Source organism: Nerophis lumbriciformis, linkage group LG08, assembly GCF_033978685.3.
Source record: "Nerophis lumbriciformis linkage group LG08, RoL_Nlum_v2.1, whole genome shotgun sequence".
In the NCBI taxonomy this organism is placed as follows: domain Eukaryota; kingdom Metazoa; phylum Chordata; class Actinopteri; order Syngnathiformes; family Syngnathidae; genus Nerophis; species Nerophis lumbriciformis.
Window position 1 is genome coordinate 33,262,633 of NC_084555.2, and position 15,991 is coordinate 33,278,623.

The window sequence follows — 15,991 nt, forward strand, 5'->3', positions numbered from 1 at the left end:
GCGGTCTTTCTGGCGTCACTTCCTCTACGAACTCAGTTTGTAAACGATCAATGAGTCCATACGAAGCTAAGAGCCGGAGAATTCAAGAAATACAGGGCACACTTGCCCGTGTAAAAAATTGTCCGAGGAGGTGAACCTTAAACGATAGTTTAGTGTGGCTGAAACGGGGCTTAGGCTAAATAATTATTTGTTTAAGGGGTTATCCGGCTTAGTGTAGACAACGCCTCAGAGTGTACCCCACCTCTTGCCCCAAATCAGCTGTGATAAACTCCATCAATTAATTAATCAGTCATAGTTTATTTAAATAGCCCTTAATCACAAATGCCTCAAAGGTCTGCAAACTCCAACTTACTTGTGCCCCTCATGAGGACAAGTGGTACAGAAGAGGATGATGCTGTAAGGTCAAAATGGTACAAATAATATGATCGGGTTGCAGATCTAAATACTGCACATGACTGTACAATACATATTTTGCTCCATTACTATACCTATGTGGGCTCTGTACCGAGGATGTTGTTGTGGCTTGTGCAGCCCTTTGAGACACTTGTGATTTAGGGCTACATAAATAAACATTGATTGATTGATTGATCAAACCGGAGCATGTTTTTTTACTTGTCATTTCAGATTAGAGTTGTACGATATACCTGTATTAGTATAGTACCGCGATACTAATGAATAATTTTTTAAACGTCTCTGAAACGTACCGGTCCCACAGCCCCCCCGCGCCCGCGTCATCGTCACGTTGTGTCATTGGTGGTTCACGAGCAGACGAGCATGTTCGGCGGCACACAATCACAGAGTACTTACAAGCAGACACAGTGTGTAGACAGAAAAGGGAGAACGGACGCATTTTAACTTAAAAACTGACGATAAAGGTGAAGTTATAACACTGAAACACCCTCAGGAAGAGATGCTTTAAGACATGGCTAGCTCGCTAGCGCCTAACGTCCATCCGCCGTCTGCAGCGTTTTAGCGACTTCTAAATCACTAATCCTGGTCTCCATGGCGACAAACAAAGTAAGTTTCTTACAAATATCATCCCTGCAGGACAAGGAATAGCTAAACATGCTTCACTACACACCGTAGCTCACCGGCGTCAAAATGTAAACGAACGTCATTGGTGGATCTACACTTGACATCCACCATAATGATATCAAGTACAGTCACGTATCTATTCGATACTACTATGATTACGTCGATATTTTTTGGCATCACATCTTCTTTCGTTTTTTTTTAAATGTATATTATGTTTATAAACTCAGGAAATATGTCCCTGGACACATGATGACTTTGAATATGGCCACTACATGATCCTGTAACGACTTGGTATCGGATTGACTTGGTATCATCCAAAACTAATGTAAAGTATCAAACAACAGAAGATTAAGTGATTATTACATTTTAACATAAGTGTAGACAGAACATGTTAAAAGACAAAATAAGCAGATATTAACAGTAAATGAACAAGTAGATTAATAATTCATTTTCTACCACTTGTCCTTAATAATGTTGACAAAATAATAGAATGATAAATGATACAATATTTACTGCATACGTCAGCAGACTAATTAGGAGCAGGGGCGCCGCTAGGGATTTTGGGCCCCATGAAAAGAATCTTTACAGGGCCCCAAACACAGTGTCATTATTTTTTCTGTATTATAATTTCATCGTCATTAGGGGCCTCTCTGGGCCCCCCTCCATCATGGGCCCCTAGAATCCGGCTCCTTTACCCCCCCTTTTCGGCGCCCCTGATTAGGAGCCTTTGTTTGTTTACTTATTACTAAAAGACAAGTTGTCTAGTATGTTCACTATTTTATTTAAGGACTTAACTGCAATACGAAACATATGTTTAATGTACCCTAAGCCCTGCGATGAGGTGGCGACTTGTCCAGGTTGTACCCCGCCTTCTGCCCGAATGCAGCTGAGATAGGTTCCAGTACCCCCCCGCGACCCCGAAAAGGACAAGCGGTAGAAAATGGACGGATGGATGGGTACCCTAAGGTTTTTTGTTAAACTAAAGCCAATAATGCAATTTTTTGTGGTCCCCTTTATTTAGAGAAGTACCGAAAAGTATCAAAATAATTTTAGTACCGGTACCAAAATAATGGTATCGTTACAACACTATTTCAGATAGATAGAGAGTTAGACACAGATAGATAGAGAGATAGAGTGTTTGATACTTTACTGATCCTTTGCATGAAGTCACTTACACAGCGACATTTACAGGCAGTGTAATATAAACCACAATAAACAAATTAAACCAAAAAAAGAAAGGACAATTCAAACAGAATACAATACATTTTAAAATACTACAGCCTTCTTTGTACATAATCAATACTATTAAGATCATGCACCTAATTGTGCAGAATTGAAATGTTCAATAGATGATTATTATTAGGCTATAAATAATAATCTTCACAAATGAATTTCACATTAAATGCAAGGCCTATTCATAAACCAACACTTATCTTACATAAATACGTAGCCGAGTGTTAGGATTAACATATGATAAAATGATATTAGCCTCACACAAACGTCCCATTGTGTCACACATGTTTGTGTTTACTACTGCTGCTATGGTAGGTGCATGTTGTTACATGGCACGACTTAATGTTAATCACCACTGTGCCTGCTGGTTGTGTGTGGGTCGTGCAGGAGTTGTGTAGTAGCGGTGTGTGTTTGGAACCACATGAGGATAGTAGTAGCTACCGAGATCGCGTGAGAGTGGGAATTTCCCGTCCACGTGTCTGAATACGCGCTGGAGGGGGCGGGACAACAACAAATACGACGATTGGTTGCAGAGAGGGACTCTTAAAGGGGAGTAAACATTCCCCATTGAAGAGCACGGCTTTAAAGCCGGCTAAATATGAGTGTCTTTAAAGAGGCGTGTTTAACAGCTGGTGAAGCCACGCCCTGCTGGTGGAGTTTAGGTTTGCAGCTGACGTCGGCGAAATGAAATCGGCTTGTTGCAGTTTTCCCCCCAGAATGGAAGTTGTCTTGACGGAGATACGGGCTAAACTTGGCTGACCTGGCAGGATATTAACGTCGGTCTTCTCTTTTTTTTTTTTTTCTCCCAGTCTAAGTCCGCGTTAACAACGAAGCCTGTGTGTCGGGTAAGTTCCTTTTCCACCGTTTTAGCGCCGTTGTGTGCATACCGGCGAGTCGGCTTTTAGCCAAATAACAGCAAAACACTTGAAGTCTTACATTTGTCATCTATTTTATTTACTGTTCGTGACGCGAAGAAACCGAAACTAAGACGGCGTTCACATATTTTACCGGCGTTTTTAAACAACACGAATGTATAAACAGCAACAATGTTTAATATGCCATATAAAGAAAGGTATTGCAAACTGTATTGTCTGTATATTTGCAACAACAGAAGCTTATTACATAAATTGTGTCACAGTTTTTTTTCTTATTTTCAAAATATATATTTTAAACTATTCTGTGGATTGTTGTTCATTTGCTAGGTGATCATAAATATGTTGGGAGTGATGAGAATATAAACAAAGTGCACAACCCCCACTCCTTCCAATGGCTGTATTGTGAGTTACAGCAGGGGGAGCCATGACACTAACACTGCTCACTGCTGTGCAAAGAGCAATTCAGGTTATCTGCAAGTGTTTTGTGTGGCTCATCTGAGTCTGATACATGTTTGTCTAAACAAAGGATGGCGTGGTTTTACTCACAGTGTTGAGTGTTGATTGTGAAAGCAGACAAAATACATGTATGTATGTATGTGCATGTATTCATATATATGTATAGGCCATTTTCAGGGCACACCAATCTGCTTGTGTGGGGTGAAGAAAAATGAAAACTTCATGTCAGGGAGTTGGCAAGCAGAGATTGAACATTTTCCACCAAGACTGTTATTACTCTTTTTCTGAGAGTCCTAATTTGGTTGTGTGGTAGTAGCCTAACCCTGTATTACAACTCTTTGTTGACTCGGGGATTAGCTGGTGAAGGAACTTGTATTTCACCCATATTTTGATAACTCTTTGACTCCCTTGGTGACTCAGGGATAAGCACAGTTCATCATTTGTCACTGGAGAAGTGCGCCTCTTGCCATTTGGCAGTACGGATGTAAGATTATTTATTTTCTTCAAAGTGTGCGTGTCTTATAAATTGTGCAATGTTTTTGTTTGAGGGTCAGCATTGACAAAATAATTGTATTGGCTGTTTAATGTAACTTAAGCAACCTCCCTAACCACAGGGCACTATGTGGTTTCATCACTGGAATTAGTAAAGCTATTATCTGTCCACAAATGGAGGCTCTTTTGTTTACGCAGCTTGTCCACTGTGTTTTTTATTGATTGAAGTATGGACATTAAAAACCAGAAGAAACTAGATTGTCTACTATGTTAATAAATGTAGGTTACATATTACAAAGATGAAAAGTCTACCCCTGTATGTTGTCATCGCTCACATTTCACCTTTCACTTTCACCTGCTCATCCTGTAGAGTCCCCGCATGGAGGATGAGGAGGATGATGTGTTTGAGCCAGACCCCCACTGCTGGCATACCACATTCAAGGAGATAAAGTGTGAAGAGCGGGCTACACAAACACCTGGCCCCGTCCTGGCATCAAACTACGGCATGCTGCCCTGTGGAGTCGCAGAGGAGCCAAGACCACTCTTCTACGGTGAGTCTGCGCACATCGCGGACGAGGAACTGCAAGGGAAAGAGGAACATTTCCTTGTGCGTGCGAGGCAGTGTTATAAAACCCAAGCACGAAGCTTTAATGTGAGACGGGCTGTGAGAAATGGGTAAGCGCGGTGCACTGATGAGACCCGTGGCGCCTGATAGTCGTGATCACGGCGAGTTTTTATGGTGTGCGTGGAGTGTACCCAGCTGCTTTGCTATTCAAAAGGCGCCAGGCTGCCATTGTAACTGAGCGGACATGACAGGGGTGACTACCTGTAACTGATTATCAGTGACAGCAAAGTTTCAATGGCACCATATGCTGTACAAGCAATCATTGCAGGGTTGCTCCATAGCGACAATAGAAACTGACCTTAAGTCTCTTTAGGTGAGTGCGACTTTTAACACTGTAAAATGACTTCATCGTGATTGGCTCAAATGAAGTCACAGCAACTGTGAAAGTTAAGTTTGAAGCCAAGCAGATTGACTCCTGCTTTAATTCTTGGCAAGTCATGATCATTGTATGATATGATATTTATTGCATGTCAAAACTAAATTCAAGCCTTTGCTCTCAACAGGCAACGCAGGATTTCGATTGCACTTCCCGGCAAACTTTGAGCTTGTTAGGGATCAGGTGGTACCGCTACTAGAGAGCGAAGACGGGATGGAGCAGCTACGCCAGCGACAACCTGTGCCACGCAGCGTGGAGGTCTGCATCGGTCAGAAACTCCAACTGATTGGAGACCAGTTCCATCGGGAACAGTTGCAACTGGTAAGCAAACACACAGACATATAACTCTTGCTATATCTCTTAATTGTATACTTAGGGTTGTAAATACAATCTGGGCTGGCAGAACACTGGGAATACCTTGGAGCCTCAACAGACTCATTAAAAGTGGCCATAATGGAGATACAAATATTTAATCTTAATTTACACTGTCCACTGGTTATTATTGTGTGTTGAATATACTTGTTCTGTATCATAAAGGGGATGTTTCTACTATTTTGATTATTCAGCAACAGGCAAATGGTAATATAAAAGATACACTATTGTAAATTGAGACTAACTCTATCTCTCTGATTTATTATTGACACATATTCTTATCCACACAAAAATTAAATGCCATCTGATTGATTAGCTCATTGGGTGTTACTATAAACTGAACGATGCCACATTAGGAGCTAAGTTTGTTTAAGAAAGGTAGGCCATCTCTTTAAGTCCAGGAAAGAGTTATGTTGGGTCAGAAGTTTGTTCTTCTTTATTGTGTTTGCTCTGTATTTGCTTTGGAGAGGCAGTGTGTGTGTGTTTCTGTGTATGTGCCCCCCCTTCCCATCCCCTCAAGCCAAAGACCAGGACAGCCCTTCCCCCACCTCACCAAGCCCTCCTCTGGCCTCCTCTTCCTGTTTACTTCTCTCTCACCCCCTGTCCTGTTTTCTCTGTGTGGACAGTGATGTAGGCATGTTGCATGGAGGATGCTTGGCCTCAGCACACCATGCCGTGGTCAGGGTGACACTGTCCGCTAAGTCACTGTGCTGCCCAACATCACTTTCATGTTTTTTATGTGCGGCTTGTAATACTGTATTCCACGTGCCTCCTTTTTTGCTTAATTCAATTCTCCTGTTGCTCAAGAGGTTAATAGTATTCACACACACACGCACACATACACGCACACACTCACACAAAAAAGCAGAAGTGGCGGGAGTGTGTAAACATGAAACCTGAAGCTGAACGCGTGAGCCCGAGGGGAACAGCTGTGGTTCCAGGGAGTCTCCAGTCAGCCCCTTTTACTGGGCGAGGAGTGGTCAGCCAAGAAACCATAATAAGACGTTTACACACACATATGTGGGGCGAGAAGGAGGGGCGATGTACAACAGTCAATGAGGTCATGAGCATGAGAAATCAACCTCAAATTAAGAAGTACAGTGGTGCTTTGGGCCAAAGGTTATATACAATTCATAGTTTTACCCAAAATGTGGGCGAAATAGTCACTATGAACTGTCAGCTTGCGTTCACTGCGAGTTACGTGAAGTATGCAGACTCGCATTCAAAACCCTGCGTGTCATAGTGTCCAGTACGACCAAATATTAGTGAAATGCAACATCTTGGAGCTGACCCCTTTTTAGCCTGAAAAAGGTGAAGTCTAGTTAGTGGTGTTTTGAAACCACTAACTGTTTTTTACATCTATTGGTAGCAAAGACAGGGTTTTGTTTTATTTTACAATATTTCTCTTTTGTGTGACAATTGAGAAGGTTAAAAAAATAATTAGGGTTGTCAAACTTAACAGGTTAATGCAGATGAATCGATCATTATTATTTATTTGATTAAAAATGTCTCTCAATGAACCCTAAAGGCAGCGCAGAATGAGTCAACATTTCTGAAAACGTCTCTGGCAACGCAGTTGATCTGGTAGTGACAGGCTGCTCAACCAAACAAGTATAAAAGATGCTAACAGCATACACAAAATATGACGGACAGTCAACCGACTGTACTGACTATTATGCACACTCTTCACAGGAGCACTTCCAGCCTATAGTAGCAAACAGTCCAAAATAATAAATAAATGATAAATGGGTTGTACTTGTATAGCGCTTTTCTACCTTCAAGGTAGCGCTTTGACACTACTTCCACATTTACCCATTCACACACACATTCACACACTGATGGAGGGAGCTGCCATGCAAGGCGCTAACCAGCACCCATCAGGAGCAAGGGTGAAGTGTCTTGCTCAGGACACAACGGACATGACGAGGTTGGTACTAGGTGGGGATTGAACCAGGGACCCTCGGGTCTCGCACGGCCACTCTTCCACTGCGCCACGCCGACCAGCACCCCAGATAGGATTGTCTTGGAACGTGCAGGTTCCATTGTTGCCTTAAAGGGGACCTATTATAAATTTAGTCTACATTTAAAACACTTCCTTGTGGTCTAGATAATATGTATTGGATATGCTTTAGTGTAAATTCTGCGTAAAATTTGCAGTCTTATTTATAACCTGTTTTTGAGTCTCTCTGCAAGATGTTAGTTTCTGGAGGCGTTCCCAGATTGCAAATGGAACCACGCCCCACCCTCTCCAAAAGTATCATAATTTATTCATTGAAAATGTACACTATTTAGATATAGACCTTGAAATTGTCACCGCTGGTTTTTTTCCAGACATGGTCGAAAAACATTTTCATAACATTCGGTACACCTGTACACTCTCAAATCGATTGAGGGAGAGCATAAAAACAGCTGTTAGCAGCACTTAAGTCACTGCATGTCGCACGTAGGTGTTATTATGCGCATGCCAAGATTAGATGAAATTAATACCATATTCTACATTTTTTTGTGTTTTCTCATAGCCTGAAGTAGAGGGAGAGGACCAACAGAGGCATCTAAAACGGCGTGCAAGCTCACGCCAAAATGCATGGACTTTATGACTTGACACGTTGGCATCTTTTAAGACAATTATCCAACATTGTAGCAATATTTATTAGTCACAAAAAGATCAAATTCATCACAGGTCCCTTTTAAAGCCTCTTCCTCTTCCGCATGCAATTCTTCTACGGAGGTAAAAAAGAATGATTTTCAAATGCACTTATCAAGCTGCAGTTAATTATACCGCTGTTCAGAAGTGACTCATGCATCTTGACTCTGGCAAAATACACTCAACAAAAAATTTTGTCAGGAGTGTTGCAGTACAGTGTGGCTGCATGGGCCCGCGGGCACACGACTACAGCCAAAGCAGAGGATGTGGCTTGTGCTTCCCTCTCAGGTTGAGTGAGCAGCAGTGGGGCTGGAGCCCAGGTGAGGTCACATCTTGACAAGGGGAATGACAAGGCTGTGCAGTGGTGAATAGAACGTGTGCCTCATGTTGAGGAGAATGAGGATTAATTGAAGCAGAGTACTGCAGAAGTACAGTTTTTCTGTGTGTGAGTGTGTGGTTTTGGACGTTTGCAGCCTATGGTTTCCCAACTGTGTGATACAGTTGGGCATCAGCATGCTCACACATGACCACGATAAGTGTTTTTTTACTCTTTGCCATTATTGCTCACGATCACAAAGGAAAAAAACCCGCTCTTGCTCAATAATAGTGTTAGTGTTCATCCGTTTTCATTCTTGTCTGCTGCTGTCAGTGGGTGATTGCAGTTATTCAGTGCAGACACTTGTCCCTGAGCCTTCCAAGTGCTTGGACTGCCATCTGTTTGATGGATCTGGGAGCGCCGAGGCTGTGAGGGTCTTCCGTGGGAGCCTGCGGCCCCCTCGGCAAAAGTAGGGATTAGGTAGCGAAGGAGCGCCGGAGGATGCTGACAGATAAATTGCTCTTCTGTCAGAGAGGGCTAGAGGGGACACTCCAGTCCCCAGAGGATTGCCAACATTAGCTGACCCGCCATTTGAGACGTGGCGATAATGACAGTCACAATGGCAGGAAGACGGCTCCAGCCTGCACGGGGCAAGGAGCGGAGTTAGGTTTCATCCGTGGTTGTTTTTTTTTCAGATATGACTCCTAGTCCTTTCGATAGGAGGTGTTGAAAGCTGGTTTTAATATTGTGTGCATGCGTGTTCACCAGCAACGCACTTAAGTTTATCCCTTTATTCCTCTTATAGCACTTTGCAGTAGGAAATAAATAAATACAATGAGTTGGATATTCACTTTTTTGTTGTCCGCCACATCCATGGTTGTTTTTCTTTGACTCTTTTCGGCCTCCCTGCTGAATTTCCCCCCCCCTCCTCAGAGACGGACCTGCTTTGCTGCAGAGATAAGGGTAAGTTTGCGAACAGCAGCTGGCTTGAGCGACAGCCCACACGGGACACTGATAAAGCGCATCAGCGGGGCGTTGGAGTGACGACACAGAGCATCTGGCTAGACTCTACCGAGCTGTCGCCTGCTAAATATAGAGCCTCATTTTGACAGTTGGTGGCATGAGTTATTTCTAAGTTGCGACAAGCCTCGCTTCGCTCTGTCTCAGTGTCACTCTCTCTGCTCGATGGAGTAAAGTGCAAAAGGTCACTGTCAAGGCAATGTCATGTTTATCTTTCTAAAGATGAATTTGTCTGGTCTGACATTCCAACAGTACGCATTCTGTTGTTCTGCGGAAAGTGCTTTCACGTTGTAGCCTCTTTCGGACTTTGGGCGCTGTTTGACACACTAAGTGATTAATAGTTAGCAAACTTATTTATGCTGAGTCATACACAATATGTTTTGAATGGGATACAAGCAACTTCTCTGTTGAGCTCCAATGTCCTTACAGTTTCCGTTGATTTCTTTAGTGTCTGTGCGTCACTGCTAATTATTTCCTTTTCTTGTTTCTTCAGCCGAGTAACTGTAGACCTTTGCTTTACGCAGTCGCAAAGGTTTGCCAAGCACAGACACGTTCGCTTGAAACAATCCCACAGATGTGTCAGGGGGGAGCTCTTCCACTCCTCTCTGCATATCCATAAGACTGTTGTTTACATGAAGCAGACTTTCTCTTATCTAATATTCCCTAATGTACCCCCATTTAAGGTAAACAGATCACACGACGTAGAACTCATAACAAACGCTGACTTTTATTTTCTTACCACTAAATAACTTAGTTGGAAGTAAAGACATAAAGAGCCTGATTGGAAGTTAGCCAAGCTTACGCAACACTTCGCCACACAATTATGAAAGTATTGACGTTCTTTGGTTTAAACTCAACAACACTTAACAGAGTTTGGACTGCATCCAAAATACATGCGTCAATAATGTTACTGTTATAAACAGTAGCCAAGGGATAACACTTTTGTAGAAAACTGTTGTCGTCACTCTATGTAGCAATTAGATCAGTTACTTATGAATAATTGATTAAATAAGAAAATTCTACAATCTTGACTGTCATTGCTATGGCAACTGCAGAACACCAACATAGTAGCCTGTAAAATAAGCGTCCTAGCTCTTATTTCGAGGTTGTGCTAGCAGAAGTGCTCTTCAGAGTTGTATAGTGTGCTTGTAGTTTGGCTGCAGTCCAAAATGATTACGCAATGTTCAATGAAGACATCACACACAAAGCTGACAAAAAGGAACTTAAAACGTTGTACATATCTTTTAAAATTGGGCTGTCAAAGTTAACGCGTTAAAAAAGTATGGAATTAATCACGTATAAACACAGATTGATCACGCAACTTATTTTGATCGTACATGCTCCTTTACTTAAAGTGGGTTGTTATATGGTCAGTGATCAGGTCAATTCATACGCCAGTGCAAAGATGAGTGAATAGACTGACTGTTGTACTCGGTGACAAATTTTGCTACAAAATACACACCTACAGGACTTCAGATGAAACCAAGTCATTTGCAAGTTTTGCAGCAATGAGTTTTATTTTAAATACCTAATCTAATACCTATGTAAGAGCAAACCACATTTTTGAGGCAGCCGCTAGCAAAGAAAATGACTAGCACAAACAAAATATAGGGATCTTTTTTTTATTCTAATTGAAATTATACAAGCAAGTAATAATTATCTGTGATTAATTGAAATACAAAATGATGATTGATCTGATTAAAACATTTCAACGTTTGACAACACTAATTTAAAGACAAATAATTGTTTTATTAATAGTTATTAGTATCAATATGTGAGCTTTTTTATGTTATATTATTCCTTTTCACTGTATTTTCCCCTGGTTGCCATTTTTCAAAAAGGCAACCAGTTTGGTGACCCCCCTGTTTACGGATTTCTAAGAGGTGGCAAAGTGTTATCAAAGCTATGTTCACACTGCAGGTCAATTCCGATATTTTTGCCCTGTGTCTGTTTTTTTGATAATCAATTTGAACACTACAATTCAGATTTTTTCAATGTGATCTAGGCCTCTTTCGTATGTGGATATAAATCCAATATGTATCCGATGCCACTGCAGTCTGAACGATTTGGGTCGCGCTAACCCGACCCATACGTCTTTAAAAAGCTACAAACGTCAGAATTTTTCGCCAAAGTACATGATCGGGATAAGAAATTGTGTACAAATAAGCAGAAAACAAAAATAATAAATTTTTAATATCACGTCAATGTCCCACCACCCCTGACCCACACGCTCCTCGGAACACATGTCAAAGACAATGCTCCACACACTGCAAAAGCCAAACTCCTCTTCCTTCTTAGGCTCCTGTGCCAAATAATTTGGTTAAGAAAATATTGATCCTGGCATCACAAAATAGTTGAAATTACCACAAATGCTGCAGGAGTGAGCCCTACAAGAATTGGAGCCATTTTTACTTCCATAAACAAACTAATGCGGGTTTGAGGTCATGATATTCAGGGACCCATTCCGTTCATATAAGGAATCTATTTGTTTTGGTAATGTGAACAAATACATTAAAAGATTGTATTTAACAAAAAAAAACAGACAGAAAAAGCCTTGTCTCTGCTGCAACAAATCAATGATTGTATAGGAAACACTGCATTTGTAAACCTTCTAAAGTTGTACAATAGAACCTCAAGGAAAGCTGTTTACTTTCAGTTTGGAGTTTACATTTTTGGGCATCGGTATATATTGCATTATATTATTTTACATCGGGCATACATTTCTCAATTACATTTTCAAATTGTGTAACCAACCTCATGAGTGTTGTTTGAAGTTACGCTTTATTTGAAGGCAATAATAAAGAGAAGTAGAGCAAATCCAATCTTGTTTACAATTGCTCATAGACTGAAATAGCTGTGGTACTATCAGGCTTGGTGGAGTCTGCCTTATATCCAAAGATGAGCTGGCATTCTGCTACTGTAAGTCTCTCGTGCAATCACGTCCATACCAGAAGCTCCCTGCCTCTCATCAAGAACTCCCTAATCCCATTCGATGCAATTATCTTATCCCAGCTCCTCAACGGCTGAGATAGTATTATCCCTGTAATCGCACACAGTCCAATTGGCTGAGAGTCTCCTCCTGTACCAGAAATATTATAAAAGCCTCATCATATTCACCACTGTCAAGTGGTAGGATTAGCACACGCAAAGAAATAATTTTCTCGACGTGGTGATAGAAAAGACGGCTGTGGAAATATCAGCATGTGGTTTGGTCTCAGTAACCTTTTCACTGAGCTCATGGACGCTCAGCAAACACAAATTTATGTTTACAGCCCGGGTTTATTTATAACCCAGTGCTTTTTGATTGTGTTTCACTTGGTGCCGAGCCAACGTTGGTCTGTTTGTCATTGCAGTATCATCGAAACCAAAGGAATCAAAGGGGGCTGCTGTGGTGGCGCCTGGCCACAGCTCTGCTGGGCCTGATCTTTGACGGGGGCTTCTTTGCTGGACGAGGAGAAGCGAGACGGAGGTGAGGCGGTCTTCCCCTCGTGTCGGTTTTAATCATCTCCACGAGGAACTGGACTCCCGATGGCACTGTCAAATCTAACACGGGTCTGTTTGCGGGGAGTAGTGGAAGAGTCGGGATGAGAAAGGTCACCGCGGGACGGAGACCACCAACTTTTATACAAGGTTTATTTCTTTTCAAGAAGATGCCATGATACCTTGAGATTCCTCTACAGGACAATGTTCATATTTTGCTATAAGTGTGGTGTAGTAGTTTTGTACAGTACAATGGTCTTGTTCAATTTTTTGCACTTCACAATGTATTCTTTTTAATGACCTCCACAGACCCTGGGAATGCCTTATTCTAATGTTTCCTGCCGCAAAGAGTATTGAGATATTTTTTTTTTCTTTTGTGAAGATTTCCAGCTAACCGCTCAAGTTGAATTACTCATTTCCAAAGAGGCAATTTCTCAGAACAAAGCATTTTGCACCTCACCTCGATGTTACATTCACCCTAATAAGTTTTCCCCCTCGTCCCCTCATCTATTTGCTGTAACACCATATTCACTTTGAGCATCATCTTGCAACATTAACTGTTTCTGGACATGAAATGCCTGCACAGTGCACACCAAGACAAATATTTAGTCAAACTACATATTACATGTCGACATTCAAGGAAGTATCACGGGGTGGAGTTAGCAGAACTGATCGATGCTCACTACTCAAACAAACCTGAGTAAAGAAGTGTCCAAACTGCAAGGTTATTAATACAAAAAAGTCTGTTATGGTTTGAATACACTATGTAAATGAAAATATTGAGACACAGCTATGATGTAAAGGATCCTAATGTGTCCCCATGCACAGAGCAAGGTCCTGCTTTGAAGAGTTTACTATTATACCATCCATCCATACGTTTTCTACCGCTTGTCCCTTTCAGGGTCATATAACCATTAACTCTCAGGGGACAAAGGCTGGCTTTTTTGTTATTTCAGTCATTTTTTTGATATATTTTTGGCCATCATCTTTTTGTTGTATTACCCTAAGAGTTGAAATTTCCATTTCCAATTATTTCACAGGTAAAATAGATGTACGATACACCACATATTCCACAATGACCCAAAGCAGGGGCAAACAGAACAAAATATACAGTAAAAACGGGACATATACAGTCCTTTAATTTTCAAAGGGCATAAAACATTTAGGATTATTTTTATTTTATTTTACTTTTTTGCCCACATAACTCAATCAATGTCAGCCATGAACAAAAATACCAAACATGGAATGTTTTTATTTTGTAGTTTTTTGGGGGGACGGAAGGGTGTAAGCATACCTGCCAACTACTCCGGTTTTCCCGTAATTAGTACGGTTTTCATCAACCTATTCCGGGTTACGGTTGCAGTGATAAAAAATACGGTTTTTCATTAATTAAAAAAAATATTTTTTTTAAAAAGTTTTATTCACGAAATCGCGTAACAACAATGACATTCGACCTGCTTCCCGTAACTTCCTATCGAGCCATTCCGCGAGGCTATTTATAGCACCGCTGCCAAGCACGAGGCACCTGTTGTCATTGTTTCCAAACGAGCGAACGATCATGGAATCAGCCGGAGAAAAATCGCATACGAGTCTTAAACCGAAAAGAAAACTGCAGTCATTCCGTGAAGAATATTCAAAAGCCTATCCAGGAATAATTATCCGTTCCAAAAGGGTGAAAACTACGCGAATTGCACCTTGTGCAGACAAGATTTTTCGATCGGACACGGAGGAATTAGCGATGTAAAAGACCACGTTGGGACAAAAAAACACAAGTCTAATGCCGTTGCTAGCGATACAAGTGGAAAACTTTCAACGTTTTTCGGATTTTAGCCACAAAAAGGTAATGACACCAATGTTATCTATTGGAATTGTTTAGTACTGTTATACTGTTAAAAGTGTTTATACTATTTATGCTTTCAAGTCCAAGTTGAAGAAATCTTGTTAAATGTTGACAGCATAACTACCAAAATACAGAAGTATGTCCTTAATATTTTTGCAGTGATATTTCTGTTGAAAAGTTAAAATGATTACATTAGAGATGTGATGTGCCACTTTTCAAGTGTCTGATGGCTTAAATTAATTTTCATTAATTCTTCATATTTTGAATTATTTTGAAAGGCTTACAAAAAAACTACATTTGAACTGTAATTCCATGCTATTGACAGGACTATTAATTTTAATGAAGTTAGCTTACCATGTTTACAGTATGATAATTGTGATAGAAATGTGAATTTTAGGCACAGAATATTTTTTACAATTGAACAAGGCAGTAGATTATACAAGCTTGGACAGAAAGTTGATAATGACACCATTTTTTTTTTTTTAATGGAATTGTTTAGTACTGTTTTACCATTTGTTTACTGTAAAAAGTGTTTATACTGTTTATACTTTCAATTAACAAATTGAAGTCTTGTGAAAGGTTGACAGGATAACTGGCATTAACTGTCAAAATAATTTCAAACTATTGAAGTTAGCTTACAGAATAAACATGTCAATCAACCCATATGATTTTTGCTGTAATATTTTTGTTTTGAAAAGTCACTGTGACTGATAGAAAAGTGATGGTTTTAGCAACATTTTAACCTGTTTGAATGCTAATAATCATTTTGCGTCGGGGGGCGAAGCCTGACCCCCCACCAGGACTTTGTCCTGGACCTACCGGGGCCTGCGGCCCCTGGACCCTGGCTACTAGGTTTTTCTGATTTCAAAAGTTGGCAGGTATGTGTAAGCCTTAAAAAGCTTTATGATCAAACGATTAGTAAGGGTGCTGAAAAATGTATTCTCATCCGAATCGCAATTCTTATTTATTCGGATTCTAAATCGATTCAGAATTTTCAAAAATGTAAAAAAAGGTTTTATTTTTTTGTTAAAGGCTAAAAAAAAATTTCAAATATGTTTTTTAGGCCATATCGGTGTTTACTTGCTGTGTGTATGTCATATGTCGGTATGCGACCTGTTTTATCATAATTTTTTCTCCCTAATGATATATTGCAAACATTGGTCAAATCTGAATCGAATCATGAGTTGATGTAAAAATTCATCCCTATCAATTGCACATAACAAATTT

The 15,991-nt window shown here is 40.6% G+C and overlaps 1 protein-coding gene across 1 annotated transcript; it reads left to right on the forward strand.

Moving 5' to 3' along the window:
* The first annotated feature begins 2,971 nt into the window (after positions 1-2,971).
* LOC133611297 (bcl-2-modifying factor-like) lies at positions 2,972-14,974 on the forward strand. The gene is made up of 5 exons (XM_061967995.2): positions 2,972-3,113; positions 4,462-4,642; positions 5,220-5,413; positions 12,798-12,913; positions 13,016-14,974. Exons 2-5 carry the CDS (start codon positions 4,471-4,473, stop codon positions 13,101-13,103), a joined length of 570 nt encoding a protein of 189 aa, XP_061823979.1. The 5' UTR covers positions 2,972-3,113; positions 4,462-4,470; the 3' UTR covers positions 13,104-14,974.
* Positions 14,975-15,991: the final 1,017 nt, after the last annotated feature.